We start from the raw sequence: 27,925 nt of genomic DNA, 5'->3' as shown, positions 1-27,925 counted from the left end.
ATCGACCACCGCTCGCTGGCGCGCTTCGCCGAGTGCACCTCGAGGCGGCTGAGCGAGGCGCTCGCCAGTATCGTTGCGCCACTTTGGCGGAGCCTCCACGACCAACTAATGACGAGCAGCTGCGTCGTGATCGAGCCTCCGCCCGCGTTTGGCTCGTCGACGCTTCGGCACGGAGGGACGAGCGACAAGGAGCGGTTCGCCCTCGCCTACGCAGCCATCCATCGCATCTGTCCCAGGTGCGGCCACACAGGCCCCCGCACGGCGATCTCTGGGCAGGGCTTCGACACGTCCCGCTACATGCACCTCTGCTCTTGGCTTCGGCCCACAGGGCGGCCCCACTCCCGGGGCTAGCGCATGTGTGAGGGCAGCGGCCAAACTGAGAGTGAGACTCCTCGCGTGTGTGCCTATAACTCGAAAAACGATACTCGTCAGACCACCGACAGACGACGCCACTCCAGGATGTAGAACACTGACGGCGTGACGCTGACGGCGGTGACGCCAACACTTTTCACTGTGTATAAAATGTACCAGTACGGCTCTCTAGCTCTTACGTACAAACCCCCTCTCTCTTTTCTCCCAGTAAGCTAAAAGTACGTACGTACATACCCGAAAAGGAAAGAAAGAAAGAAAACAGACACCTCAAGCAGTGCTCAAACTTTACCGGTATGAGACTGGTATTTGGCGATATTTTGATTAGTTTTGGAGTGGTATGGGATAGTGGTATGCGAAAGTGGTATGCGGGGTTTTCAGTAGTTGTAGCGGCTGTCGGTGTGGTCCCGGGGGCGAAACCATGCAAAAGTGCGGGTATTACCCGGGTATACCCGGGTTTTTCCAGGTATACCCGCAAAATACCCGGTATTTTGCCGATTTTGCCGATTTTGCCACCAAGAAGGCACTCCGACTCGCTTTGATTTCCGTGAGGCAACTGGTATCCCGTACCACTTTTTGATTAGTGCAGGCCTTGGGTTTGATTAGCCAAAAACTCCCATACCGGTAAAGTTTGAGCACTGACCTCAAGGGAGGGATGGGAGGAAGGCACGCCGCCACCACACAGGGATTTTAAGGAGAGGAGTGTGGTGTTAGCCGTCGCCCACCCTAACCCTTGGTCGTCTGCCTCTTTCTATCTCCCTTCGCAGTCCCTCGCCGATTCTCGCTGCAACCTTCATGCCACCTCGCGGTCATCCCACTCTCGCCGTTCTCCCTCCTGTCGTTTCTTCCTCTGTCGCTTCGCTCTCATCTGCCTCGTCCTGCGACGCTGCCGCCGCCTGCCTATCCCGTGCTCTCGCGGCTTCTCCCGCCTTTCGGCGCAACTCTGCCCTCCTGGCTGCATATTTTGGCCCCTCGAGTTTATCAAGCTCTCCTCGCGCGAGGACGACTCTTCTGACGCCCACTGCGATCATTTGCCGCCAAGTCATATCGTTGCTCAGGTCCACTCTCTCTTCGAACACTTGTACCTCCACCGATGATGTTGGCGCTGGGGTCCCCTTCGGGTGCATCGTGACAGCTGACAACGGGATTTCCACTGGTTCGTCCTCCTCGGAGTCTTCTTCCCCGGCGTCCTCCCGTTCGGCTCGTAAATACCCGAAGCTCAAGTCGGACTTGGAGCACTTGGGCCGGAGTTAAATTCTTTTGGCACGATGGTGCTGAACGCGATTCTCTGGCTTGTTACGACATCGGCCGGCCTCCTCGTCCCACAACCTCGCGCTCGCTCCTCCGTGGTTTCGTGCTGCCAGCGCACGCTGCCGCAGGGGTGGCGCGAAGTCATTGACGAGGCGTCGGGGAAGCCGTACTACTACAATTCTGCGTCCGGCGTGACCACATGGGAGGCGCCGGTTGAGGTTTTTGGCGATGCCGGCGGCAAAGGATCGACGCGAGCGCTCACGCCCGCGTCGAGCTGGAAGGTCAAGCTCGACCTGAAGGCTCCATCATCCGCTCACACAGTCACGATCACTGGAACCGTGCGATTCGCCGAGGAGGTGCCGGGACGCTTCCCGAGACCCTTCGGGCTCTTCCTTGCCTCACTGGCGTGTGTTGCCGCCTGCAGGAGGGCTACGAGCCGCCGCAGGGCAAGCTGAGCGTGGATAGCTGCCTGCCCGAGGGCAGCCTGCGCCTTGGCGAGCAGCCTGCGCAGTGGAGCCTCTCCGAGGACCCCGAGGATCGAAAGGATTCGCTCTGGATCTGGGGCCTTTTCTCGGACCCGCTCTACCCCTTCCTCCTCTTCCAGCTCGACCTCGCCGCGCCGGTCGACTTCCCAGAAGAGGCGACCGAGACACTTCCGACACTTTTGAGACCCGTGGCGACCGAGACACTTCCGACACTTTTGAGACCCGGGCCAGAGGCCACGACACGCCACTCGACGCGCCCTTCCTTCCCTCCAGGGCGTCTGCATCCCGGCGGGGCCTCTCTACTTCCAGGTCAAAAGCGACGGGAGGACGGCGCCGTGCAAGGGGAGGAGCCCCCGAGCCGTCTCTCGCCGGCTTGTAGGTTGACCACCGGCGCAAGGACGGCGCCGTGCAGCTCGGCGAGGGCGATGTCACGTACAAGGCGCGCCGCACGCACGCAGTGCAACGCCCAACACCACACGAGACGCCTCCCCATCGCCTCCCTCACCACGCCGCCTTTTGCCTGCGCAGGTGAGCGAGCAGCTGCAGGCCGACTTGGTTGGCCTCAGCGACTTCACGTACAACGAGCCGGTGCCGTGCGGGAGGATCCGTTTCCTCGACACGGCAGAGGGCATGTCGAAGAACCTGCTGTGAGGAGAGGCCTCACACACTCGACGCTGTGTGACTGCAGCCTCTCGCCACATGTCCACGCACGGTTGTGTGTCTTGACTCCGCACGTCTTGTGCGCTGCTGTGTTGGATACCGCGGTCTCTTACTGCTGTGTCGAACTCAGTATTCTGGACGATTCTTTCATTTGATATCTCCCCATATCTCCCCATATCTTCCCATATCTCCCCATATCTCCCCATATCTACCCCGCTTCTCCCCGCATCGCTCACACCGCATCTCACCGCATCTCACCGCATCTCACCGCATCTCTCACCCCCATGGAGGCATGTGAGGGCATGAGATATCTCGCGCACACGCAACGCACACACAGAGCATCTCTCACCGCATCCCGCTAATCTCCCCGTAGTATCTCCCCGTAAGCCGTATCTCTCTCCGCTCTACCCCATTGCATGTAAAAATGATATATGTATGTATTTTAGGGGGATGGCTCGATTGGACGGAGGGTGGACGCGTCCAGGAGGGGGGGGGGGGGGGATTATCTTCGACCAAAAGCGTGACAGCTGCGGAGGGGCTGCAGAGCGAGTTCCTAGATGTCCCACCTATGCCCCAGTATCTCCCGGTATCCCGCCGTATCCCGTATTCCCGCGGTATTCCGCGGGGCCGGGGGGTATCCCGCTATCCCGCCATATCTCGCCGCGGATGCCGCGAAAAGAAGTGCCAGATCAGGCATCAGCTGTGCCGCAATTATATGAACGGTTCCCCCCCTCGCACGATGGCTCTACCCGAATCCCGCGTACGACGCTCGACGGGGTATCGCGGGAATCGCGTCCCTAGAGGAAGAGGTGCGTGGCTGCGTGTGGGTGTGAGCTGTGAGCTCTCTCACTTGTGTGCGGAGCGGCGCGAGAGAACGGACAACGGTGAACGCACGAACACGCTATACAGAACACGGCACTCCCGTGACGAAAAACGACCAACGCACCGGGCGCCTGCCCGAGAACTTGAGTTCGAATACGTAGGAGGCATCAGAGCAAAATTGAGCCCGCTCAGGTGTGAAAAAAATATAAGGGTCAACTCGCCGATTTCGAACCGGAGGCACTCGACCATCGAGGTGCCACCGGCCGACCTCAGCAGAGTAGATGTTCGTGGACCGGTAGCGTCGAACCGGCGGCCCATACCCGTACTAGTACCCGTAGCACATTACCGAGGGAACACACACACACACCGACGCCCGAAGTGCCAAGAAGGACGTCATCAGTACGAAACCTCAGAAGGCCATGGGCGCCGAGAGAACATTCCCTCGAGAGGACAAAGAAAGCCGTCGCACCCCCTCCCCTTGCGCAGTGGTCCCCCGCTATGTGTCGCCGATTGGGGCACGCTATCCTGTGCAGTCAGGGCAAGCGGGGGCGGGGGGCAGACCAGTCCCATCTCTCCTGTGTACGTGGGTGGGTTCTGTCTCCAGTCTCGGAGGGGGGCAAGAAGCTAAGAATATTTGATTTATACAGAACACGGCGGTCTCTCGGCACCGGCCACCCGCTAGGGCCACCGCGGGCGCGGCTTGAGTTGCACGTTGCTCGTTGGTTTGCAGATTGCGGATCGCGCGCAGGCGCTCCAAAGAGTAAAAAGTCTATACTGTCTAAAAAGCTACATTTGAGAGGTGCGGACCGCGGGCGCGGCTAAAAGAAACTGAGATTGTAGTAAATTTCTAGCGAACTAGCGTAACGTAGTGGAGGGTCTCGGGGCGGCCATCTGCGATCTGGATGTCGCGCTGCCCGGCGGGTATAGCGTGTAGGGCATAGGCTTAGGGGTGTTGGGCGGGGGAGCGCGCCATGTAGCATGTTACGTAATTTGCACAGAGAGCGTCGAGCGTCTAACGGCGCCCATTCCTTTTCGATATATGGAATTGGAAATGGATATCGCGCTTCGGCGTTCGCGGACGCGGATCTCGCGGTTCGGCTTCGGTAGAGGGTCGACAGCGTCCTAATCTAAAATCTGAGGATTCAGGACTGAGGGCTTGCTTCAGTGTACAGTGAGGCCAAAGGTGAGTTTATCTCGCCATCGGGGGGGGTCTTCATGACTTCGGGACTTCGCACAAATCGCAGCGGACGCACGACGAGGCTCGATGCAATGGAGCTCGGAGGGACGAGCGACGAGCGAGTCCATGTCCTTTTTCTTGTGACGAACTTGATACTTGTGTCATGACTCATGTGTGCCGACTGCCGTGCTCGTGTGTGATCTCTGCACAAACCACTCTCTCGCTCTCTCCACTCTGTGTGCGGTATATCGCTCAGCGCGCGACACCCCACACCCTTCGTCGTTGCCCCACCTCTCTCCACTCGTCAACATTGCCTTTGGCCCTCCGCCCCTCCGGCCCCGAGTCCACACACAGCGGTTAGAGGACAGGTACATCCTCCGCTCTGATTCCGCTCTCCACTCGCGCGTGCGCCATCAACTGCTCATCAAATCGAAGATATCTTCCCGCCCGCCGCCGCCTCCCTCGACTCGCCCTCCGCCATGAGGTTTTTCAGGATGTCCTCCTTGCACGTGTGCGGTGCCGCGACCGGCTTCGAGCCGTCCACCTGTGGGCAGCGGACAGACGTGTGTGTGTGTGTGTGTGGTGGTGGGGGGGTGGGGGGGTCGCGGCGCGTGTGGGAGAGGGAGGGCGAGGAGGGCGGGGCGTGCCCCGACCCCTCACCCTAGCCCTCACCTCGTCCCTCTCCACGGCAGACATGTTGAGCTTGAAGGCCGGCTTGGCGCGAGTCGGAGCCTCCTCCTCCTCCTCCTCCTCGCTGCTGCTGTCGCTGTAGCTGTTCGACTCTCGCTGCGAGCTGTGGCGCGAGCTCAGCTCCTTCGCCTCCTCCTCACGCTCCTGCCCATCGGGGGGGGGGGGGGGTATCGGTGAGGGGGCGCGACCGCGGGACGGCAGGGAATATCGGAGAAGACGGCAAGGGGTTTTGCGAGAGTTGGTGATGCGCGGCTGTGCCTGCGCATACCGCGGCGACCCCATCTGGTGGCGCGGGAGGGTCAGGTAGGCGGGGTCGAGGGCGGGGTTCGCGACCGCCGAGAACGCCGGTCTGAGCCCGAAACCGCCCAGCGGTGTCGGAGGGCCCTCGAGGCCGGGCTCGTCCGCGCGAGGGGAGGAGCCGGAGGAGGAGTGCGGCTGCCGGCCCACCGGGCCGAGCGCCGCGCTCATCGACGCCGGCATCTGGGGCGCCTCGTAGGCGACGGGCATGCCCAAGCCCATGCCCCCTCTCGGCAACGAGGTGAGCATAAAGTTGTGGTCGAGCAGCTTGGCGTCCGAGTCCCGCTTGGGTGTGAGCGGGAGGATATCGCCAATCTCCGACCGGGGCGACTCCGACCCGTCGTTGGTCGTCTCCGTGCGCGCAGTGAAGGTACCCTCGGGGGTGATTGACCCCGCCTCCGCCCCTGTCCCCATTGAGAGGCGGAATGGCGCGGCCGCGCCCGCGCCGTACTCCGCGGTCGCGGCGGGCGGCTTGGTTGCGACTGGCGGGTCAAGGTCGATCTCGTACCCCTTGGAGTTACCGCACCCCATCACCACCACACCGAAGACGGGGTCTCGGGAGGGCAGCAGCCTTCGAGAAAAGGAGAGCACCTGGGCTGCTTTCAATCGCGAGAAAGGCCGGCGGTTTGGTCTCATTTGCACTTCAGGCGCCATATCGAGCTGTGAACACCCGTTCTCCACTGTTCGTGCTCTGGGATCGGGGTTGTGCTTTTGTGTCGGAGTGTAACGGTGAACCGACGAGAGAGGAACACAAAATATGGAGGGGGAACCGGGCGATCGCCGCCCTCGAGCGGCGCCGCCGGGGCACCGGCTACCCCCGCGGGTTGCGTTTGGTGTTTTTTCATTCGATTGTTTCGATTCTCACCACTCACCACAAACAGCTCCGTCCTGTTTTGAGTGGTGGGCGATGTCGTGTGTGGGTGTGTTCGCCGCCAAAATAATTAACATGCATCCTCTGCGGCAAGACGGACGCGTTTTGACAATCAAAATGCCGCACTGAGCGGGCAGGGACGACGTACGGAGCGTGTCCTGGGTCCGTGGCGCCTGTCGGCGGAGCGCGCGAGGCCACGAGTTTTCGCGCGAGATGAGCCCTCACTCGAAGGCGGTCAGCCACGGCGCCAGGCCAATCAGCTGGGAATGCCGCGCCTCGATGCTACACCAGTCCTCGAGCGAGAGCCCACCGGCCGTCGGGGCTGGCGCGGCAGGCCGCTTCGCGGGCGGTGCCGCAGCCGCGGGCTCCGCCGCCTTGCGCTTGCTACCGGCCGTCGCCGCCGCAGCCACCTCCTCCGCCTTCTTCTTCTTCGCCTCCTCCGCCGCAGTCTTCGTCGCCGCCGCCTCCTCGGCCTTCTTTTGCTTCGCCTCCTCCGCCGCAGCCTTCGTCGCCGCCGCCTCCTCGGCCTTCTTCTTCTTCGCCTCCTCCTCCGCCGCAGCCTTCGCCGCCGCCGCCTCCTCGGCCTTCTTCTTCTTCGCCTCCTCTTCCGCCGCAGCCTTCGCCGCTGCCGCCTCCTTGGCCGCCGCCTCCTTGGCCGCCGCCTCTTCGGCCTCCGCCGCCCTCTTATCCGTCTCGGCCGCCGCCGCCCCCTGCTCTGCCTCAGTGTCGGCCGCAGGAGCCGCAAGCGCTTGTAACAAACGGTCGGCGAGGGCCGCCTTCAGCCCGCTCGTGTCCAAACCGCGCTCCTCCAGGGCCGCCCGCAGCTTCGGAACAGTCATCTTCTTGACCTCATCGGCCGTAAGGGTCATCGCAGCGCCGGCCGAGGTGCGAGAGCTCTCAAAAGCGGGCACACAAAAAGAATTATGTGGCCAGGAACGCAGAGCTGCGACGAAAGGCGAGAGAAGAAGCGAGAGCAAGGGATCGGCAGGCGGCGGCGCCGCCGTCGCAGAACGACGCAGAGGAGAGCGACGCGACAGAGGAAGAAGCGAGAAGATAGAGAACGACCAGAGTGGGACGACCGAGAAAGAAAGAAAGAAAACAGCCACGCGACAACCCAAGGGAGAGGGATGGGAGCTCTCAGTGCGGCGCAAGCGAATTCTTTTCGCTGCAGAACACGATTCGTGGTGTGACTGCTCCTGAATCCTGTGCGCCTCCACCTGTCGCGTGAATCGCGTAAAAGAAAGAAAACAAAGTTGGCCTGTGGCTTCGCCGGGCCGTGAACGCTCGTTGCTGGACTCGCTCGCTCACTCTGCACTCGCAATGAGCTCCCTCCCTCTCCTCCTCGAGCAGCTCGCCTCGGCGCAGCGCGCGGTCGTCGAGGCACTCAGCTCCGAGTACTTCTGCGAGGACCTCGAGCCGCCGAGCTGTGCGTTTGGCTGGGGAGAGGAGGCGCTGCGTGACTATTTTGAGACTGGCGGTGAGTCAGCGCCTCCCAAGGCAGCGCCGGCGGCGCCTGCGGCCGATGCGCGGCCGGTCATCGTTTGCCTCGGCGACTCGCTGACAGAGTTCGGGAGCCACGTGGTCGGACCCAAGTTTGCCGATGCCACGCTCAAAAACACCCCGCTGGCGTCAGAGGTGCTGCGGGCAACGGACGGCAACGAGGAGCACGGCCCTGGATGGGTGGCGCTGCTTGCGCGCGACTACCAGTGGCGGACGACGGCGGACGTGCTCAACCGAGGCTTCTCGGGCATGACTTCTCGCCTGCTGCGCGCCGACCTCGCCTCGATCGTCGCCTCGCTGCCGGCCGCACCGGTGGCGGCGGTCGTCGTCACGCTCGGCGCAAACGACGCCGCGGAGGGCGGCGTGCCGCGCGACGAGTTTCGCCAGAACCTCGACGCCATCTGCGGCGCGCTCAAGGAGCTGCTGCCGTCCGCCGCCGTCCTGCTCGCTACGCCGCCGCCCATCAACCACCAGGCCCGCCTCCCCCTGCCGCCAGCTAAAGCTGGCAGACCGCCTCGCCTGACCGCCGTCCACACCCGCAGGTGTGGCCGGCGACGACCGGCGGAAAGGGATTCGGCGGCGGCCGTTCGCTCGAGCGGCTCAAGCCGTATGCCGAGGCGGTGCGCCAGGCGGCCGCGGGCGCGGGCGTGCGCTGCGTCGACCTGCAGGCTGACTTCACCACGCGGCTGATGCACTGGGCAGACACGACGTGCGACATTACCCGATCCGAGATGATCCGAGATGCGGCACTGGGCAGGCACGACGTGCGGAGAGGAGAGGCGGTAGCTGCAGCCAGTAGGCCCTCCCCACTCCCACCCGCCTCTCTCGCCGCCTGCCGACGGCAGGCACGACGGCTTCCACCTCGCCACCAAGGGGAACGTGTTTGTGTACCGCCAGGCGCCCGACCCCTCGCCCCACCCCGTCTCGCCCCGCCCAGCCTCGCCTCGCCTCGCCTCGCCTCGCCCCGCCCCGCCTCGCCTCGCCCCGCCTCACGTCGCCCCGCCCCGCCTCACGTCGCCTCACCTTGCCTCGCGCTCGCCAAGGTGGGAGAGGCGCTGCGCTCCGCCGGGCTCAACCCGTCGAGCATGCCCACCCACCGCCCGCCCGCCCTCGCGGCGGCGGTCGAGCTGCTCGACGACCGGGACGGCCGCTACGCGAGGTGCAGGAAGAGGTGAGGTACACACAACACACGTCACACGCACGAAAAATCCAGGAGAGGCAGGCTAGAAGCTCAGACTGAGGCGGATAGGGGTCGAGCGTGTAAAGACCGTCGTTTTTTATTGCCGTATCCATCTCGTGGTTATTGTTTACTCACGAAGTACTATCACGCAGCCGGGCCAGCCCCGCGCCCCCCTTGAACTCCTCCCACCCCACCTCGCCCACGCCCGCGTCGACCGCAGCGTCGAAGCCGGGTGCGTCGAGCTGCGACAGCACCTCCCGCGCCGCCGGGCACGTGCAAGCGGCGACGCGCAGCTCGCCGCGCACCTGCTCGAGGTTGGTGCTGTCGACGTAGTTGCAGCTAATGGCGGCCGTGTGCGTCAAGTTGAGCACGGCGTGCGGCGCGCCGGCCGGCACGAAGAGGCACTCCCCGGCCCGAAGCACGCCCTCCCAGCGCGGCGCGCGGCGGAGCAGCTCGTCCGCCTCCGCCGCCGCGTCGTCGTGCACGTCGGCGCTAAAGAGCGGGTCGTGCCCGTGCGCGTACGACGGGCGGAGCAGCGGCGCCGCCTCGGGCGGGAAGATGGTCCACCGCTTCTCGCCCTCGAAGAGCAGCATCCAAAAGTGCGAGCCGAAGGTGTCCACGTGCACAGAGCAGCGCGAGCCGCGAGGGCCGATGAAGAGGCTCGGCCAGGCGTCGCGGTAGAGCGAGCCCGGAGAGAGCCGCTGCAGCAGGTCGTTGGCAAAGTAGCGAGGCACGCGAAACAAGCCCTCGCCTCCGCCCTCGCCTCCGCCCTCGCCTCCGCCCTCGCCTCCGCCCTCGCCTCCGCCGCCCTCGGGCCTCCGCGTGAGCAGCTCTTTGCAGTGCTGCGGCAGCGACCAGTCGAAGAGGTACGCCGGCTCGGCCTCCTCCGCCGTCGCGTCGAGCCGGTCGATGAAGTCTGCGACGGTGGTCGCGCCCACCATGGTGGTGGAGGAGGCCGATAAAGTCTGCCCGCCAGCCGCGCCAGCCGGCTCGGGGCCTGGCGGCGGGCCGAGGGTCGCCGGCTCGAGGCCGGCCCACTGTGTGGAGGCCGCGTCCCTCCGACGCAGCGCGGGCACCCTGCCGCCGATCGAGGCGCGGAGGAAGGCCAGGTCCCATGCCTGGGCCGGGCCGGCGCCGGGCGGGAGCGGCAGCACGACCGGGACTCGTCGCGACGCGTACTCCTCCCAAAAGGCCGAGACGCTCAAACCGGCGGGCGCGCGCGGGAGGGGGAGAGGGGGGGGAGGCGCGACCAGCGAGGCCCGCAGCAGCCGCGCGAGCGCCTCCTCCTGCTCCCGCTGCCGCAGCAGCCGCGCGAGGTGAGAGAGCAGCTCGCCGCCACCGCCGCGCCCGCCGGCGGCCACGCAAGAGAGAGACCGGCGGAGCTCTTCTGCAAGGGTGGCGTCTCTCAGGGGAGCGGCCGGTAGCGCTCCGCGCAGCCGCGCTGCGGCGGCCACGTGCGAGATGGCCGGCCCGAGCTCGCCGAGGCACTCGCGCAGGCTGCCGAGAGCCGCATGAGCACGTGCGGCGCGGCGAGGCGCCTCCGTCGCCGCAGAGAGCTCGCACTGCCTCCGGCGAACCAGCGAGAGCAGAAAAGCCCGGCCGTCGTCTGACGAACCGAGCGTTTGCAGCGCCCGCTGCGGATTGTGACGCGCCGTCTGCAGCGCACGCTCGCAGGTGGTGGCGCTCGCGCCACCCTCGCGCCGCTGCTGGCGACACCAGCGAGCGAGCTCCGCGGTGGCGTCGGCACAGTCGTCGTCGCTGCTGCTGGCGGATTCGTGGAGGTCGTCGATGTCTGACGCCGGCTCGGCCCGGCAGCGCTTTAGCTGCATGGCCGGAGGCCGCCCGGAGGCGGTACTAGTAAAAGAATTCTACGACCTCAAGCCCCTCACAGCAGACTGGCACGAACTAGCACCACAAAAGGCACAGCAGACAACGCCCCGTTATGGGCCGTCGAAGAGGCCGTCATACTCCTCCGGCCTCGCCCCCCCTTCCCAACCCTCCCCTGGCTCAGGCTCCTCTCCTCGCGGAGCACAGTGTAAAAGAAAAAGAGGCCGGGGAATTCTTTGAAGCAAACTTAGGCGTGAGACGCACGCTCCCAATTCCCAATGCGAAAAGCTCACGCCGAATGCCCCTCGCCCACTCGCGCGGAAGCTCGTCGGCGCAAGGACCATCGAAGCAAGCCCCTACCCTGAGGAGAGGTGCCGGAGCGCAGCACGCATCATCGATTACCCACCCACCCTCCTTCCTCAGGTGGAGCAAACCGGTTGTAGTCGTCGTGAGCCATTACAACGAGTGGCAGTCCTCCGTCGCCGCGTGGGCGAGGCCCGCGCCGTCCGAGTTCTACGAGGTGGTGACGTCCTATCAGCGCAAGGACCCAGTGGCTCCGGGCTACATCGCCAACTTCGGCCACGAAGCCTCGCTGTATTTGCGATTCGTGGCAGCTCACACGCCTCGCGCCCTGCAAAATTGCTGGCCGCCATCGTTCACCAAGTCTAGTTTGGATGCAGGTGGACAACTACGACGACCTCCCGCTGCGCACGGCGTTTGTGCAGGCCGACATCGCACCCGCCAATGAGCGCAAACCCCGCTTTCTCGAGTGGCTCCGCTGCTCACGGCAAGCGACGGGGTGGGCGCCGCTGAACGACACCTTTGTGGCGAATCTGAGCGTCGAGGCATGGAGGCTCGATAAGGTTGCCATTCGTTCTACCGATGCCAATCGGCGGCACAGGGCAGACCCGCTGCTCATGCCCGTTGTGGAGCAGTGCTGGCGGGATCTGCTCGCCGTCTTTGGCCAGTCGAGCCAGCTACCCTCGGGCGAGTTGAACTCGCCCCGCGTCTCCTTCTTCCCAAACAGCAACTTCCACGTCAGCCGCGAGCAGCTGCGAAAGCACAGCAAGGGCGTGTACGAGGAGGCACTGGGGATGATGCTCGGAGGCTCGCGAGGGCGGCCACCGGGGGCGTGCAACGCGGGACCGCTCGAAGCACAGAAGCTGTCGGCCGCCTCGCAGAGGCAGCTTGCTCTGGCGAGGAGAGCTGAGGGGGGTCTGGCCGCCTCAAACTGCATAGTCGCAGCGCGAGGCATCGGCGCGAATCAAGTGCACGTGCAGTGCCCGCGGTTCAACAAGCATGCCTCCTCCGGCGGGTTCGAGCACCTCCACCACGTCCTCCTCGGCGGCCAGCCGATGCAGCCGTCGCCGCCCGACGCCATGGCCTGGTGCGGGCAGTACCACGCCCCCGGCGAGGAGGGCTGTGAGGCGAGTCCCTGCAAGCTGGCGGCTCCGCCGCCTCCAGCGGAGCTCGCGACCGTCGTAAGGCACCCTCACGGGCTGTTTTCGCAGCTAAACGTGTTCACGGCCACCGCGAAGCTCGACTGCGAGGAGCGCGGCTTGAACTCTTCCCTTTCCGGAGCCTGACATGTCCAATCCGGTGCCCTGACGTGCCCGCTCGTAGGCGCACGGTTCAACGTCTTCTGCGCGATGGGAGATTGTCGGCGACCGATACCGTGCGGCGTGCGAGCGCGGCCACGAGTGCTGGTTTGAACCGGTGCGCCTCCGGTCTCGAGAGTGTGCGGAGTTGAAGCGGTACCCCGCCGGCTCCACATTCGCCCACGCCAGCCGCTGGAGCCAGCGGCTTTTCGTTCCAAACGGGGAGCTGGAGGCGGGTGTGCAGGACCTCGCGTCCAAGCTTCCACAGCCCTTCCTGGGCGTGCACGTCCGGCGCGGCGACAAGGCGGTGGAGGGGGCCGTCCATGTCGAGAATGAGCATGTTGCAGCCACCCTAGAGGCTGCAGCGCGTGAGTTTGGCTGCACCCACGTCGCTCTGCTGAGCGACGACCCGGCCGCCGCGGCGGCGATTCAGCAGCACAGCAGGACGGTGACAATCACGGCTGTTGACCGGATGATCCCCACCTCGGCATTCGGCCTCCTGTCGGCGGTGCTGGCGCTCGCGCGTCACGCAACCGCGCTGCTGGGGCACTCGACGTCCAACATGTTTCGCTGGATGCTGCAAATGAGCTACCAGGCTACCTATTCAAATCTCGGATGATCTCGGGGGATCGCGGCCTGAGGCGTCCGATGGCCAACAGGCGCCGTTCTTCGACTTCGACGGGCACTTTGAGCCGCGCTCCGTCTTTGGCCCCCCCTTTGAGTGGGGGGATGAGTGCCACCGCTTATGGCTCGATCCGGCCGACCCGACCCTCCTCCATGACCGCCTCATCACACCGGTCTGCCCTCACTGCTCCCGGTCGCAGCACCGGCCGCACGCTCGAAGAGGCTGCCAGACCAACAGCAGCATGAGGGTGTCACTACCTGAGCAGCATACGCACACGCAGCCCCCGACTCATGGAAGATTTGCAGCCGCAACGAATGCAACGCGCGCGCCGCTGACCATCCTTGTGAGCGGAGAGCCCGACCCCACCTGCCCGCCGCGCTTCAAGGAACTGTCGTACTGTGCCTCGCACCTCGCCGAGGCGACCGGAGCCGCTTGCCCCCACGACCTCTGCTTCCTCTCGGGGGGCGCCAACCGGTGGCGCGATGAAGCTTGCCGTCAGGACTGAAGCGACACTTCTATCGCCATCACGTGCCCGTGCCCCATAGGTGGCGCAATGCAGCCTACTTGCCGCCGTTCACGGCCAACTCGGTCCGCCTCGGGCTGCCCACACGGGAGCGACCCATCGACGTGCTCTACCAGAGCAGCCGCTGCGAGGAGCGACGGGAGCAGCTGGTGGGCGTCGTGCGGCGAGCGCTCGAGGCGGCGGTCCTCGTCTTCGAGTACACCGGACTGTGCACCGGCGGGTCGCAAAAGCCGCGGCTGGTGGCGGCGGGAGGGCCCGAGGCCGCGATTCGAAAGGCGAAGATGGTGGTCGCCTTCGAGCGCTTCCAGCCGGGGATGGAGTACCTCTCAGAGAAGCCCTTCCTCCCCGTCCGCTTCGGGGCGGTCCCCCTCTACTATGGCAACGGGCAGAGGCTGGCGGCCAGCCAGGGCGTCGACGTCCTGCCTTGGATCGACCGAGCCGACTCTCCGTCGGACGAGGCCTTTGCAGAGCGGGTGGTGACACTCGCGCGCGACCTCCCAGACGCACTGGACGTGCGGCGTCAGCGCCTGACCAACCACACGTTTCGCATCGAGTGCGCGCACCTACGAGACCGGCTGCGCAGCTTGCCGGCGGGGCCGCTTCGCATCCGCCACCGTGGGTCGTGGGCCAAGGTCTACGAGCCCGTCTTGGACTGCCTGCTGGGCGAGCGGGCACCGCGCACGGCGTCGCCCTCAGAGCCGGACCCACACATCATCCTCAGCCAGTGCTGCTACGGAAAACGATTCGCGGGGAAGGGCTGGCTGCCAGGCCGATGGATGCCAACACCGGCGGAGGAGGGTTCTTGACGGTCTTGTACTCGGTTGGGCACACCTTTCTACACCTTTACGTACAAGAGAGGGAACACCAGGGAGGGTACGGAGTTAGTTAGGAAGGTGAAGAACAGTCAGGCTCGGACACGGACACCTGCGGCCGGGCGGGGGGTGGTTGCGCCCGGACGTTATTCTTATCTCCTCCCTTCAGAAGATGTCCAACGAGGAAGGCTCCGTGCCCGTGCCTGGCGGGGGCTCGCTGTCGAAGCAGCCCAACTTCCGGCGCGAGTGGGACAAGGAGGCCTTCGAGGCCAAGGCCAAGGCGCGGCTGGCCGAGGAGGAGTCGCTCGAGGAGGAGCGCGAGCGCAAGAAGACGGCGCCGGCGCCGATTGTGCAGCGCGCGCCGCTGCAGCGGCGGACGGAGGAGCTGCGGCTGGACAAGTTCGAGGGCTCGCGCCAGCTGGTGACGGGCGCGCAGGCGCAGGCGGGCTCCTTCAGCGCTGCGTATCACTGCAAGGTCTGCGACTGCGTGCTGCGCGACTCGGCAAACTACCTGCTACACATCAACGGGCGCAAGCACAACCGGATGCTGGGCATGTCAATGCGCGCCGAGCGCTCCACGCTCGAGGAGGTCAAGGTGCGCGCTTTTGCGCGGGCTGACTGCACGCCCGCGCTTGGTGGAGCGCGCGCGGGCGTCACCCCCCACAGCCCCTGCCCCCGCACCACCTCGTGAAGGACTTGACCATGCCTGGGCCTGACCCCAGGCGCGATTCGACGCCCACCGCGAGGAACGCGACAGCAGCGCCGCCTCCGAGGCGACGCCCCGAGCTCCGAGCCGGCGCGGTCCGGGCGCGCCGGCGACGCGTCTGCGCGACACGTGCAATAGGTGACGGCCGAGCAGAAGGCGGAGGCGTTCCTCGCCGACTTTGACGAGCGGATCCGGCAGCGCGAGGAGGCGGAGCGCGAGGAGGCGACCGCGAAGCGGCGGGCAGCGCGCGCGGCGGCCAAGGGGAAGGGCGGCGGCGAGGGCGGCGAGGGCGAGGCGGAGGAGATTGACGAGGAGAAGGCGGCGATGGTGGCGATGGGGTTTGACTTCGCGGCGGGCGGATTCGGCGGCTCGCGGAAGGAGGGCTGAGGGGTTGCGACCAGGCGGCATGTGAACCTTTTGACCGTGAGCTGCGTGAGGCTGAGGGTGGGTGAGGGTCCGCCCGCAGCATCCTTTCGTTCATATGTGACCCTTTTTGACGTGTGCATGCTACAGAGGGGTGTACGAAATTGGAGGTGGTCTGGATGTGTTTTCGGGCAATAGTAATGCATGGCACATCTGTTGCGAGCCATATCTCTGCAATCTGGATTTGCGGATGCGGTGCGGGAGCCGGGACCCGAACTGGAACATCTATAACGTGAATCGCTCTCGCGGCGGACCTATAAATTATGCCGATGCAGACCCGCGAAATCCGAGACCACCCGCTGGCAAGCCATAATTATGAGTTACGCGCGGCATGCCCGGCGGCGGCGGTCAGAAGAACGGGTTCTCCCACGTTGAGATGCCGCCGCCCGTTGCCGTCGAGTAGCCAATCGACCCAACGAGAAGCGCGAGGAGCACCTGCGCCGCGTAGTCCTGCGGCTCGCCGGAGAAGCCACCCTCCTCGGCCAGCGCACGCCGCTGCAGGAAGCGCACCACCTCCGACTCGGCGTCCTCCCGTGTCCACCCTTGCGCGCTGCCAAGCTCGACGTACGCGTCGACCATCGCCTCGACTGACGCATACGGCGGCTTGTCCGTGAGGAGTCGCTCGCGATTCCGCCGCTGGAAGGCCTCGTCGACCAGGGTGCGCATCTCGGGCGAGATGCCCGAGTACGTGATGAGCGGGCCTGTCAGGCCCTTGGGGTTGTCCGCCGTCACGTCCGGATCGACCACCGCCGGCGGCTTCTCGCCGTCGCTCATGACGGCGCAGCAGCTGCGATGGGCGAGGCGCGGAGCAGCAAACGCTCGCGCCGGAGGCAGCACTGCCGGGGACGCTCCTAATAGCGCGAGAAGAGCCATTCTGGGATGAAGAGAAAGTGTCGGAGAATCCTAAGAAGGCACGGGCCCTCAGCGCCCTCCCCCCTCGCTTTTGCAAAATCCTGCAAAGGTGGGGACGTGTCTGTCCTCGACCCAGCCCTAGCTTGGGATGTCTGTTTTATTTGTTTGTTTGTTGGGCCCTCAGCGGAGCTGGGAAGAGGACCGCCGCAAGCGGCGTGGCGTGGAGCGGTTGTGCATCCCTCCGGGGGCCCCTCTGCGCCGGGGAGGCGTTGTTGGAGGCTAGGACGCAAGCGTCCGTCGCCCTTTTCAAACTCGGGGCCCACTCCGCTACGCTCCGACCCGAATTTGGAGGGCCTAAAAGTTTAAGGTGTTGCTGCGCAAAAGGGGTCGGACACCGGGCGCAGCTCATGCTAAGAGCTAGAAGAGGAGATAGAGAGAACAACCACCCTGTCCCGTTATTGCGTACACCAACAAACACCACAAAACGCTCTCTCTCTCCTGTCCGCTCACTCAGGGGGGTCACGACTACCAAGTCCCTCGACTAGCTGCCACAGGGCGCAGCTGCCACAGGGCGCAGCTGGAGACGCTCTCCCTCAATCGGCATCCACCCCCACCCGCTCCAGCCCCACTTCTGCTGCCGAGAGAGCTGAATCGAAGCAAGCGAGCCATTGCATCTTGGCGTGCTCCTGGAGCGCGGCTTTCTGCGGCCACGAGCACGGCGGAGTCGGCGTCGTAGCGCGCATCGTTCCCGCTCATCGCCCATTCCTCCCACGTGACGTGTGTCGGCCGCGATTCGATGTCGCCACCTTCATCGCCAACGAGGACTCCCTCGACTGCAGGGGGGCTCCGGCGCGGGGAGGGACTCCGCCTGCTGCGCTGGCCGACTGCGCCCTCCTCCTCCATGGGATCGATCCGATTCCGCAGCGGCGGTGCTGCGCGGGAGGCGGCCGCGGGCACGCTGGGCTCGATCAGCGGCTTTCCCCTCAGCGGTAGCGCGAAAGCACGGATTTGGCGGATTCTTGGCTTCAATTTTACGAATGTCTTGGCACCTCTCGAGGTTCTTCTCGAGGTGGATATCCTTTGGCCGCGTTGGGTAGCGAGGATTGGTGTAACCCGAGCCACGGAGGCGTGTTTTCTGACGGCCGACCGTCAGTGCACGGAGTTGCCACTTCTCCGACTGCCCCGGCTAGTTCCCGAGTTTCGCGGGAGTGACCCCATGCGTCAAACCCGAGACCTAGCGCGGGTGGGTTGGAGGGGCCTCGGAAAGGCGCGCAAGCACGCCCTACGTCTTCCCCTCCTCCCCATCGGGCCGCGTGAGCGGCCACGCCTCGCAGATTCGTTTTCGCGCCTGGGTCAGGCGCGCGGGGCATCCCCCGGGTCGCTCGACCAGCGATCCGAAGAGTGGCCGCTATGCGAAAGGAAGAGCGGGGGCCCTCGACGCCTCAGTTCGGCCCTCCCGAGGGGGGGAGGGGAGCAAGGGGGTGGGGGGATCGGGGCGGGGGGGAGGGGTCTCGGATTTCGTGAGGCTAATACTTGCCCTTTCGGGGAGGGGCCTCGGGACGGCGAGCGCAGTGGCGCCCGCTCGACTTCTTCCCCTCCTCCCTCGAGGCAGCGAGTAGGCAGCGAGAGGAGGTCTCGAGCGCCTATATGAAGGTATGTGAGATGGCGATGGGAATGGGTGGTTGGACGGGCGGGCGGGCGGGCGGGCGGGCAAGCGGGGAGAGGCGGGCGGGCGGGGCGGGGCGGGCGGGTGGGGTGATCGGAGGAATCGTGTCCACAATCAGCGGAGCAGCAGCAGCAGCAGCTGCAGCTGCAGCAGCAAGCAGCGGCCTGCCGCAGATTCCTGCCGTTGTCTGCGCCGCGATCCGCCCCCGCGCCGCCGCGCCGCCGCCGCCTGCGCTCGCCGCCGCCTCGTAGACGACTCCTCTCGCGCTCGGAGAGCCGCGCAGCGGGCCGCGAGGTTGTGGTCAGAGAGCAGCAGGGTTGAGATCCACAAAATCGGCCAAATTTGAGGTTGCTCGAGAGAGCCTGGAAATGGTCCCGCGCCGTTGCCCCGGTGTCGGCGCATCGCCTCTCGGCCGCGACGGGCCGGCTCCGCCGCGTAGTCGAGCAGCAGGGGCTCTGGCACAGGTTTGTCGACAAACTGGTCGAGCAAAATTTCGGCGAGGAAGCGGCACCGGCGGCACGCCGGGACGAATCCGGACTGGTCACATTGTTCGGCACCGCGGCGGCGAGCCGCCGCGAGCCCACAGGAGAGCTGGGCGCCGCGGCACCAGACCGCGCCGCCAGCGAGGCGAGAGCGGCAGCCGACCGGCCGTGACATGGCAGTTAGACGGCAGTCTTGGCACCAGCTGAAGGCTTGCACGGCGCACATCGCCGGATTCGTGCACGGTACAGGTGGCGTTTATTTTTGCTTGGGGCGGACATCATGACGGGGTAGGTAGGTAGGGTCTGGGCCCTCCCGTCGGGGTTTTCCCTCTCTTCACGCCGGAATTTTCACAGCAGAAAAAGAAATTTTCCGTGGAAATCACGACGTCAACCCTCCCCAAGTGGGTGATCTGGTGCTTGTAGGTAGGGCTTGATAGTGGCCTGCCATGTCACAGGAAGGACTGTGGGTGCAGGAGAGTACCACCAGCCATCACTTTAGTTGGTATAGTACCCCACCTTCACGCATCGAGTGATTTCTTTTTTAGTTTCCCATAAGTAAGGTAGGTAGGTAGGTAGGTAGGTAGGGGCACCGCAGGGGCCGGTCAGGTTTTTCCAGAATTTCATCATGATGTCCGCCCCAAGCAAAAATAAACGCCACCTGCACGGTATTCGGATTTTGGCTATTTGCTCGTGTGGGGGTATATCGCAGATTTGTCAATGGTACCGCGTCTGCGACGCGGGCGCCTTGCGGGCAGAGCCCTTAGCCACCCTTTTATCTTGCGCGGTCATAAAAGAGGGTGCTCTCGTCCTCTTTTGCAATCCAACTTCTCGTTTAGCACCGGAGGACGCCTCGGAAGTGGGCGGGACGCGGTGCGAACCCGGCCATGCATGTACACGGTACGAAGGGAGGCGGCAGAGGACACAGAGAAGAGGGAGATAGATAGTGGACCGACGGACGTACGGACGGACACATGCATGTGTCAGAGCGCGCACGAGTGTGTGGGTGTGCGAGCAATATCGAAAGACGGTGAGGCCGGGATCGCACACGGGACACCGGTGGCGGGACGGCTGTGGAGCGAAGTGGCTGTAGCCAGCCTAAAGCAGACGAGAATGGGGGGATTACCAGACGAGAATGGGGGGAAGGACAGGCGGGCGACATTTGACGACGTCGGGGGTCACAATGTGACGATAAAAACGATCTTGGGGGCCAGGGTGAGACAACAGGTCGGGGTGCCACATGGGGCACACCACAGGCGTATTCTAGACACTAGAGGGGGGAAAGAAACGGGGAATGAGGGGCCCCGCCACGAGAAGTGCGTTCTGGGGATGCAGAGCGTGCAAGGCGGCTAGGGATGAGGCCACAAAAGAGGCGCGCGAGGCAAGGAGGAGAATCGGAGAACTGAGAGACCGGGACGACTGGAAACAAGAAGACAGTGAGCCACCACAGGCGTCGTTGGCGCACATACTGAGCGGCAGCTGCGCTGGAAATAAGGGAAGAGGCGCGTTGCTTCATGCGGAAGCTTGACAAACACACGGCGAGGGCGACAGCAAGAGTCGAACGGGAGGCGCCGGACTCAAAAGACACCGCCACATTCCTGAGACTCGCGAGGGCAGCCTCCTTAAAGGCAATAGGGTCTAGATTCGGAGCGCTCGCCGAAGAGGAGTTACGACAAAATAGCGCCCGTGATTGCCTGCACGCTGCCCGCACTCACGGACTCCATACCCGAAAGAAAGAGAGGGGAGCTCGCGGGAGAGGTGACGAGTGAACTACAGGTAGTGGGGAAGGCAGCATCGATTGCCGTACAGACATGGGTGTGCGAAACAACGACAAGACCAAGGCACGGGCAGAGGAGAGAGAGAAGAATATAGGGTGGATAAAGCGCCTGTTCACGGCATGGAGGATGAGCCACGCCGAACGCAAGGAAGCCGGGGAAGACGACCCCGAGGAGGACGAAACACCTGTGGTGATCCCGTCGCCAGCTGTCACGATGCACCCGAAGGGGACCCCAGCGCCAGCATCATCTGACTGTGGAGGCACAAGTGTTCGAAGAGAGAGTGCTCAGAGAGAGTGGACCTGAGCAACGATATGACTTGGCGGCAAATGATCGCAGTGGGCGTCAGAAGAGTCGTCCTTGCGCGAGGAGAGCTCGATAAACTCGAGGGGCCAAAATAAAATATGCCGCGAGGAGGGCGGAGTTGCGCCGAAAGGCGAAAGAAGCCGCGAGAACAAGGGATCGGCAGGCGGCGGCGACGTTGCAGAACGAGGCAGAGGAGAGCGACGCGACAGAGGAAGAAGCGACAAGGGAGAGAACGACGAGAGTGGGACGACCGCGAGGTGGCATGAAGGTTGCAGCGAGAATCGGCGAGAGACTGCGAAGAGAGATATAGGAAGAGGCGGACGCCCAAGGGCGGGCGAAGGCTAGCGCATGCCATCACACCCCTCTCCTTAAAATCCCTGTGTGGTGGCGGCGTGCCGTCCTCCCATCCCTCCCTTGGGTTGTCCGTTTTCTTTCTTTCTTTCTTTTTTCGTTTAGCACCACACGCCTCTCCTTAAAATCTCTGTGTGCGTGTGTGGTGGCGGCGTGCCGTCCTCCCATCCTCCCTTTGTGTGCCTATTTTCTTTCTTTCTTTGACCTCTCCCTATGATAAGGCTTACTTATGGAATTCACAGTGAATAGTAAAAAATAACCTCCGGAGATGCCCATCGGGTCGCTCCTCATCGCAAACCCTGTCAGCAGAGTCTACGCGCTACACGGGAATGTACGTAAGAGCCACATACACTGAGAGAGAGATGAGGGGCCTAGATAGAGTTAGAGAACACAACCCCCTCTCCCTTTTCTCCCAGTAAGCTAAAAGTACGTACACTGAGAGAGTCTCCCTTTTCTCCCAGTAAGCTAAAAGTACGTACACTGAAAATGAAATCACTCGTGTGTCCGTGGTACCGTTTGTGGTCTCCTAATACCATGGAGCATGGACACGGCCCCGATGTGGAGCGCCAGCGCGGCGTCGTCGGCGCCGACAGACGCCGGCGAGTTCCAACGCAGACGCGCCGCCTCAGCGGCGGCTCGTCTCGACAAGGAAGGAGTGGAAGGAAAAAGTGCCGGATGGAGAGACATTCGCCGTCGAGATCATTGGACATTGCGGTTGTGCGCACACGGTATTTGCTAAAATCTCTCTCTCACACGGAGCAGCTTTCATACGCCTAGTGTCGTGTGAGAGAGTTTCTTTCATACGCCAGGGAGGACAAGGACGTCGACGTGCAGCAGCTGTTCGCGTCGTTCGGTGGGTTCGGGACTTAGGGGACCCCTAGGGTTCTGAGGGCCGGATTTTTTTAAGAGCTTTTAAGAAGTGAGGAGGTTTGGGGGCTGAAATTGCCATTTAAGAGATTGCAGGCACGGGGGGTCCCTCTTTTAAGACCGTTTAAGAAAATCGGCCTCACCAGCACGCGTCGCTGGGTTCCGCGCCGCTCAGCGTTTTCTCCAATACCGCCGTTATTAGGCACAAACCCGCCTCTGAAGACACATCTGTAAGTCTGGTGCACTGGCAGGAGCCCATAGATACTCACATAGGGGACGCGTGCTAGCTGACTGTAGCCAGCTTCCCGGCCTACGGCGTCCACCGGGAGCCTCCCGGACCATCGACCTCGGGAGCTCTCCCGCACCTTTTTAAGCGTTTAAGACCGTTTAATGAATCGGCGGCCCAGCAGCTCTTAAAACCTGCCTAGGCAGGTTTTAAGCCGTTTAAGCCGCAGGCGCCCCAGGGCCCACCCTTTTAAGCCTCGGGGTCCCCTAAGGTTCGGGAAGATGGGAAGGGTCCGCGAGATCCTCTCGTGGAAGGCGGCGAACGTGCTGCAGAACAAGCTGACGCGGACCCAGTACCTCGATGAGGTGACTTGGACCACCGAGAATTGGCTTGGGCTGCAGAAGCAGCGTATATCTGGTATCTCAGTCGTTCTTCACACGGCCATAGCAGAGCAGATTGTGAATGTTGAGCTTGCCTGCGGCGAGGCGGTCGCCAGTGCACGGAGCTAAGTGCCTCGCCGTCCTCGCAGGAGTCGCTTAGGCGGCTCCCGTGGTGTACGTGTGTTAGTGCCAGTGCGCGCCAGTCCCGTGCCTAGACCCTAGTGTCGTGTGAGAGAGTTTGGTTGTAAAATTCTTTCTTTGAAGCGCGAAGGCAAGAAGGCCAAAAATGTGTTTGCCCCGGGCGGCTGCTGCCCAAAGGCCCTAGCCGCTCCTAAGTGTCGTCAGTCCGCCGCCCGCGCGTGCTCGCTCGTCAGGCGCTCTCTCTGTGAGTGCGGTTCTGATTGATTGTGGAGAACAGAATTTCCTTTCTTAAAAAATTCTTGGCCCGCGGTGCGCCAGACAACCAACCAACATATCACAGGTGTGGGGCCCAGAATTTCACGCCACCCCCTGGAGGAAGAGAGCTTTATAACGGACTCAAACACTGGGCTCTGGACTGTCGCGCACTCATCCTACGAAAAAAAAACTTGACGCGGTTTCGCGCCACGGTGGCCGCTGCAGTCGGAGTCTCCTCCAGCCGGCAGCAGCAGCATGGCCGATCTCGACGACGACGTTGAGTTCACCGGCTCGACCGGCACGAACCCTCTCCGCGACATGCCGCACATGCGGCACGACTGCCTCGTCCACCCGTGGCCGCGGCCGGCGACAGCGCAGTCGTGTGCTGAGTGCTGTGCCAAGTGCTTCTGCTACGTCTGCGACGCGCCTGCGAGCGAGTGCAAGCTTTGGGACGAACACTGCCTCGCCGACGGCTCGGCAGAGTGGGTTCGCAAGCGCGCGCAGGCGAAGCGAAAGCGCGAGGCTGCGCAGCGTGCCCAAGCCGCCGGCCGGCAGGTGGACTCGGCGGAGGCAGTGCGGCAGCGCTTCGCGGCCGCGGCGGACACTGACGACGGCGGGGCGCCACAGCCGGCGCCAGACGGCGCCGACGCCGGCAGACCGACCAGGGACGAGGCCGAGGTCGAGGATGAAGAGTCGGAGGAGACGTTTGCGACCTATGCTCCATGCCACTTTGCCCGTGGGCAGCCGCACCCGGAGCTGGTCGTCGAGACGACCTCTCTTTCCTTTGCCGAGCCGCCCCCAATCAGCTACAGCCTCTCCCTCCCCGACTCAATCTTCCAGCCGCGCGCCGACCGCAACCCGACCGGAGGGAGCTCCCCCCCCCCCCCCCCCCCCCCGCCACCCACTCCTTCCTGCCACTGCTACAGCTGCTGCTCCTCCAGCTCCCCTCCCTCCGCCACCCCTCCTCTCCGCTCCCCTCAGGCTCGCTCTCCAACCTCCAGCTGGAGACCGTCGCCTACGCCTGCCAGCGGCACGAGTCGCGGCTGCCCGACGGCGGCCACCGGCCCACTCCCCCTCGGCCCTAACTACGGGCTGCCCGTCCCTCCACCTCTCTCCTCTGCTGTGAGCAGGCTGCCGCGCCGGCTTCTTCCTCGGCGACGGCGTCGGCCTCGGCAAGGGGCGGCAGCTCGCCGGCGTGATCGCAGAGAACTGGCTGTGCGGTCGCAAGCGCCACCTGTGGGTCTCCGTCTCGGCCGACCTGATGGAGGACGCCAAGCGCGACCTCAAGGACATCGGCTTCTCGCACATCAAGGTGCTTGCTGCTATCTGGATGCGCGAGGACGAACGGCCACGTCCACGATGCGTACACGCCCCGCCCCGCAGGTCTTCAACATCACAAAGCTGCCGCGGGGCAGGCTGGCCGCGATGCGGCGGGGAGGGAACGGCGTGCCGCACGACTGGTCCGCCGACTGCGTCGTCTTCTCCACCTACAGCGCGCTGATCGCAAAGGACCGCTCCAAGCAGACGTGCGCTCGCCCGTCGGCTGGGCTGGGGGCGCGCGGCCTGTCCTTTGACCCGTCCTACCGTGCGGCCTAGGCGCGCCGAGCAGCTCGTCGCGTGGCTCGGCAGCGCTCAGGCGGAGGGGTGCATCCTCTTCGACGAGAGCCACAAGGCCAAGAACCTCGCGCCGGAGAAGGGTAAGAAGTGCTCTCAGACGGCGGTGGCGTGCGAGAAGATGCAGGCGAGCATTGCGACTTCCCAGCCCCTGTTCCTCCCTCTCCCCTCGCCATTCGCCACCCCCGGAGCTTGCCCCGCCCCCTGCCGCCCCAGGCCGATTGCCCGAGCGCGCGCGTCGTGTACTGCTCCGCCACGGGCGCTTCGTCGCTGCAAAACATGGGCTATATGCAGCGGCTCGGCCTATGGGGGGCGGCCACCCCGTTCGCCGACTTTCGCGCCTTCACGAAAGCGCTCGGCCAGCACGGCAAGAAGGGCGAGGCCCCCGTCGGCGAGCTCACCGCGGCGTGTGGAGATGCGAGGGTTGCGCGGGGCGAGAGGGCGGTGTCGAGGACTGTAGGTGCGATGGAGCTGGTCGCGCTCGACCTCAAGCGGCGGGGCATGTACCTCTCGCGGCAGCTCTCCTTCTCGGCCGCCTCCTTCGACAAGGCGATGGTCGACCTGAATGACGCCCAGCGCAAGATGTACGACGAGGCGAGGAGATAGCCGAGATGTACGACAAGAGGAGATAGCCGAGATGCGCGGCGAGGCGGCCGCTTGTTCCGCCGAGGGACGCCCAGCCTCATCACTGCCGTCCTGGCTGCGAGTCTCAGGCCGCCCGGTTCTGGGCCGACATGCTCGCGTGCTTCAACTACGCGCTGCACGACGTGCTGCGCGTCAAGAACGACTTCCCGGACCGACCCAAGGATGCCAAGCACCCTTCGTGGGCGGTGATACCAGCCTCCGGGGGCATGTCGCGTGGAGAGCGTTGCAGTGAGCGCCGCGCCACGCTGTCAGGTGATCAGCAGCTTCTGGGGCTGCCACCAGCGCTTCTTCCGCTCGCTCTGCATGGCGATGAAGGTGCCCGAGCTGGTCAAGAAGGCCAAGGAGGCGCTCGCCGCAAACAAGTGCGTCGTGGTCGGGCTCCAGTCGACGGGCGAGGCGCGGCTCACCGACGCGGTCAAGTCGGGCGAGGACCTGGAGGAGTTCGCCGGGATGAAGGAGTGCGTCCGCTTCCTGCTCAAGCGTTTCCCGACGGGCGGCCACGTGCATGAGCCTGCACCGACAGCGGGGGAGTGGTGTCCCTTCACGGCAGCGCTTCGCCGTGACTAGGCGACTACATGAACATGCACCCAGAGTCGGAGGGCGAGGACGAGGACGAGGACGAGGAGGACGTGATGGCGGAGGTGGCGGAGGGCGCCGCGCGCGCGGCCGACAGTGCGGCGGACGCCGCGAGGCGGATGCGGCGGAAGCGGCAGGGCGGGGTGGGGGATTCGGACGAGGAGGAGGAGGAGGACGACGACTTGGACGGGTTCATCGTCCGCGACGGCGACGGCGAGGAATCGGAGGAGAGCGGGAGCGGGAGCGAGAGCGGGAGCGAGGCGTGTGGGGCGGAGGAGGGCGGCGGCGGCGGCGAGGGCACCTCGCGGCGAGGCCGGCTGCCCGCGGCGGTGCGGAAGCAGCTCAAGGCGATGGACGCGGCGCAGCTGAGGAAGCTACTGCAGGCGGCGAACGTGGCCGACCACCAGTGCTTTGAGCGCGGGCAGGTGAAGTCGAGCTCTCGAGCCGCCCTCCGATGCCCTCCCGCCCCTCGACAGCCCCTCTCTCCCTCCACGTCGCACGGCTGTCTCCCTGCCACACACAGCCCTCCGCATAGCATCAGCCTCTCTCGCCCCTCGCCCTCCCACGCGCAGCTCATCGAGCGGCTCAAGGAGCACGAGCGGGCGGCGGCGCATCAGGGCGGCGCGTCGCTCCGCGTGGCGGCGCTCCTCGTCAAGGCGGGCTTCGGCGACAAGGGCAAGCGCGCCGCGCCGGAAACAGGCGGGGCGCGCGCCGCGGCGCCGCAGCGCCGACGGCTCTCCACCTCGTCGCTGCCGCGGTACGACGCCGGCGACTCCGAGGGCGAGGAGGGCGAGGATGGCGGGGGCGGCTCCCCGATGGACCTCGACGCGACGGACGGCGAGCACGGGCTGGTCGGCCGCCAAATCTCGCTGCGGGGCGAGGGCGGCGCCCGCCGCCGCGCCACCGTCGAGTCGTACGACTCGCGGACGCAGCTGCACGGCGTGCGGTACGCCGACACAAGCGCTGCGGACCAGGTCGACCTCGCGAGCGGCGCGGACTGGTCCTTCCTCCGCACGCAGCGCCCGCCGGGCACCAACCCGGAGCGTGGCGCGGACTCGGACTCGGAGGACTTGCTCGAGCAGGCGTTGCGCGGCGGGGGCAAGTCCGCGGGAAAGCCCGGGGTTAAGTCCGGAGGGGGAAAGCCCGGCGCGCGGCGTGCGGCGGCGGGTGGCGTGCGGCGTGCGTCGGCGGGCGACGAGAGCGAGTCGTCCGATCCGGAGTGGCGAGGCTCGGACGACGAGAGCGACGGCGAGGACGGCGAGGACGGATCCGGATCCGAAGCCGACTTCATCCGCGAGCGAGCCGTGGCGGCGAGGCCGCCCGCCCCCTCCGCCTCCCGCTCCGCCGCGCCCTCAGCGAGCAAGCCGGCGTCCTCCTCCGCCACCAAGGCGGCGCCGCCGCCGGTGCGACGGCCGCCTGCCGGTTCAGACGACGAGGCGGCGGCGGAGGACCTGTCTTGGGCGCAGCACGGGAACGTGGCGGACATCAAGAGGCTGCAGCGGCTGCGCAGGCAACTCTTCCGGAAGCTTCGCAGCCTGCGCATGCCCTCCAACCCGCTCGACAACATCATCCACGAGCTGGGCGGCCCTGACGCCGTCGCCGAGCTCACGGGCCGAAAGGGAAGGCTCGTCCGCGACGAGGAGGGCCGCACCGTCTACAAGCGGCGCAACGTCGACCTCGGGTGCTCCATGGAGCGCATCAACCTGGCGGAGAAGCAGGCCTTCATGGACGGCCGCAAGCTCGTCGCCATCATCTCGGAGGCGGCCTCATCGGGCATCTCGCTGCAGGCGGACCGGCGCGTGCCGAACACGCGCAAGCGGCTGCACATCACGCTCGAGCTGCCGTGGTCCGCCGACCAGGCGAGTGCCTCACCGCTCCCTCCCTTCTTCTCTCGCGGTCTCTCCCTGCTGCCTTCGCTCCTGCCCCGCCCCTCCGCCTTCACCATTCTCACCGCCGACTGCCTCCCCCCCCCCCCC

At 65.0% G+C, this 27,925-nt stretch overlaps 7 protein-coding genes across 7 annotated transcripts in view; 4 read left to right on the top strand and 3 right to left on the bottom strand.

Annotated features, from left to right (window-relative positions):
* Nucleotides 1-665: 665 nt before the first annotated feature.
* Nucleotides 666-2,756, top strand: EMIHUDRAFT_211059 (hypothetical protein; the record flags this gene model as incomplete). The annotated part of the gene is made up of 6 exons (XM_005768389.1): nucleotides 666-674; nucleotides 1,749-1,976; nucleotides 2,045-2,242; nucleotides 2,379-2,414; nucleotides 2,485-2,562; nucleotides 2,634-2,756. The coding sequence occupies 6 exons, from the start codon at nucleotides 666-668 to the stop codon at nucleotides 2,754-2,756; spliced, it is 672 nt and encodes a 223-aa protein (XP_005768446.1).
* A 2,136-nt stretch (nucleotides 2,757-4,892) lies between these two features.
* On the bottom strand, nucleotides 4,893-6,350 carry EMIHUDRAFT_451622 (hypothetical protein). Its single transcript, XM_005768388.1, has 3 exons — nucleotides 5,713-6,350; nucleotides 5,437-5,598; nucleotides 4,893-5,308 (listed from the first exon to the last, which is right to left on the bottom strand). The coding sequence occupies exons 1-3, from the start codon at nucleotides 6,280-6,282 to the stop codon at nucleotides 5,189-5,191; spliced, it is 852 nt and encodes a 283-aa protein (XP_005768445.1). The 5' UTR covers nucleotides 6,283-6,350; the 3' UTR covers nucleotides 4,893-5,188.
* A 3,083-nt stretch (nucleotides 6,351-9,433) lies between these two features.
* Nucleotides 9,434-11,131, bottom strand: EMIHUDRAFT_103101 (hypothetical protein; the record flags this gene model as incomplete). The annotated part of the gene is made up of 1 exon (XM_005768387.1): nucleotides 9,434-11,131. One exon carries the CDS (start codon nucleotides 11,129-11,131, stop codon nucleotides 9,434-9,436), a length of 1,698 nt encoding a protein of 565 aa, XP_005768444.1.
* A 3,728-nt stretch (nucleotides 11,132-14,859) lies between these two features.
* EMIHUDRAFT_211053 (hypothetical protein) lies at nucleotides 14,860-15,535 on the top strand (the record flags this gene model as incomplete). The annotated part of the gene is made up of 2 exons (XM_005768386.1): nucleotides 14,860-15,282; nucleotides 15,410-15,535. The coding sequence occupies 2 exons, from the start codon at nucleotides 14,860-14,862 to the stop codon at nucleotides 15,533-15,535; spliced, it is 549 nt and encodes a 182-aa protein (XP_005768443.1).
* A 629-nt stretch (nucleotides 15,536-16,164) lies between these two features.
* EMIHUDRAFT_211052 (hypothetical protein) lies at nucleotides 16,165-16,689 on the bottom strand (the record flags this gene model as incomplete). Its single annotated transcript, XM_005768385.1, has 1 exon — nucleotides 16,165-16,689. One exon carries the CDS (start codon nucleotides 16,687-16,689, stop codon nucleotides 16,165-16,167), a length of 525 nt encoding a protein of 174 aa, XP_005768442.1.
* Nucleotides 16,690-23,369: 6,680 nt separating this feature from the next.
* On the top strand, nucleotides 23,370-25,940 carry EMIHUDRAFT_211047 (hypothetical protein; the record flags this gene model as incomplete). Its single annotated transcript, XM_005768384.1, has 7 exons — nucleotides 23,370-23,850; nucleotides 24,245-24,426; nucleotides 24,498-24,640; nucleotides 24,711-24,834; nucleotides 24,945-25,283; nucleotides 25,442-25,558; nucleotides 25,626-25,940. 7 exons carry the CDS (start codon nucleotides 23,370-23,372, stop codon nucleotides 25,938-25,940), a joined length of 1,701 nt encoding a protein of 566 aa, XP_005768441.1.
* A 359-nt stretch (nucleotides 25,941-26,299) lies between these two features.
* The window catches only part of EMIHUDRAFT_211046 (hypothetical protein), a gene marked incomplete at both ends in the record, with an annotated part of 4,083 nt that continues 2,457 nt past the window's right edge, over nucleotides 26,300-27,925 (top strand). Inside the window, 4 exons of the mRNA XM_005768383.1 lie at nucleotides 26,300-26,374; nucleotides 26,522-26,584; nucleotides 26,729-26,800; nucleotides 26,882-27,812. Of these exons, the coding sequence (XP_005768440.1) occupies nucleotides 26,300-26,374; nucleotides 26,522-26,584; nucleotides 26,729-26,800; nucleotides 26,882-27,812 (1,141 nt within the window). The remainder of the gene's footprint in view (nucleotides 26,375-26,521; nucleotides 26,585-26,728; nucleotides 26,801-26,881; nucleotides 27,813-27,925) is intronic.

The sequence above is a fragment of the Emiliania huxleyi genome (assembly GCF_000372725.1).
Source record: "Emiliania huxleyi CCMP1516 unplaced genomic scaffold EMIHUscaffold_46, whole genome shotgun sequence".
NCBI lineage: Eukaryota > Haptophyta > Isochrysidales > Noelaerhabdaceae > Emiliania > Emiliania huxleyi.
Note: the sequence above shows the minus strand (reverse complement) of the source record. Positions and strands in the feature narration are given on the sequence as shown.

Bases quoted from the DNA above. Each gene is read 5' to 3' on its own strand.
- EMIHUDRAFT_451622 (XM_005768388.1), bottom strand. From the start codon at position 6,282: ATGGGGTGCGGTAACTCCAAGGGGTACGAGATCGACCTTGACCCGCCA. The intron at 5,599-5,712 runs GCACAGCCGCGC...CCCGATGGGCAG, and splicing joins GGTCGCCGCGGTATGCGCAG to GAGCGTGAGGAGGAGGCGAA. The intron at 5,309-5,436 runs GTGAGGGCTAGG...CGCTGCCCACAG, and splicing joins CTGCCGTGGAGAGGGACGAG to GTGGACGGCTCGAAGCCGGT.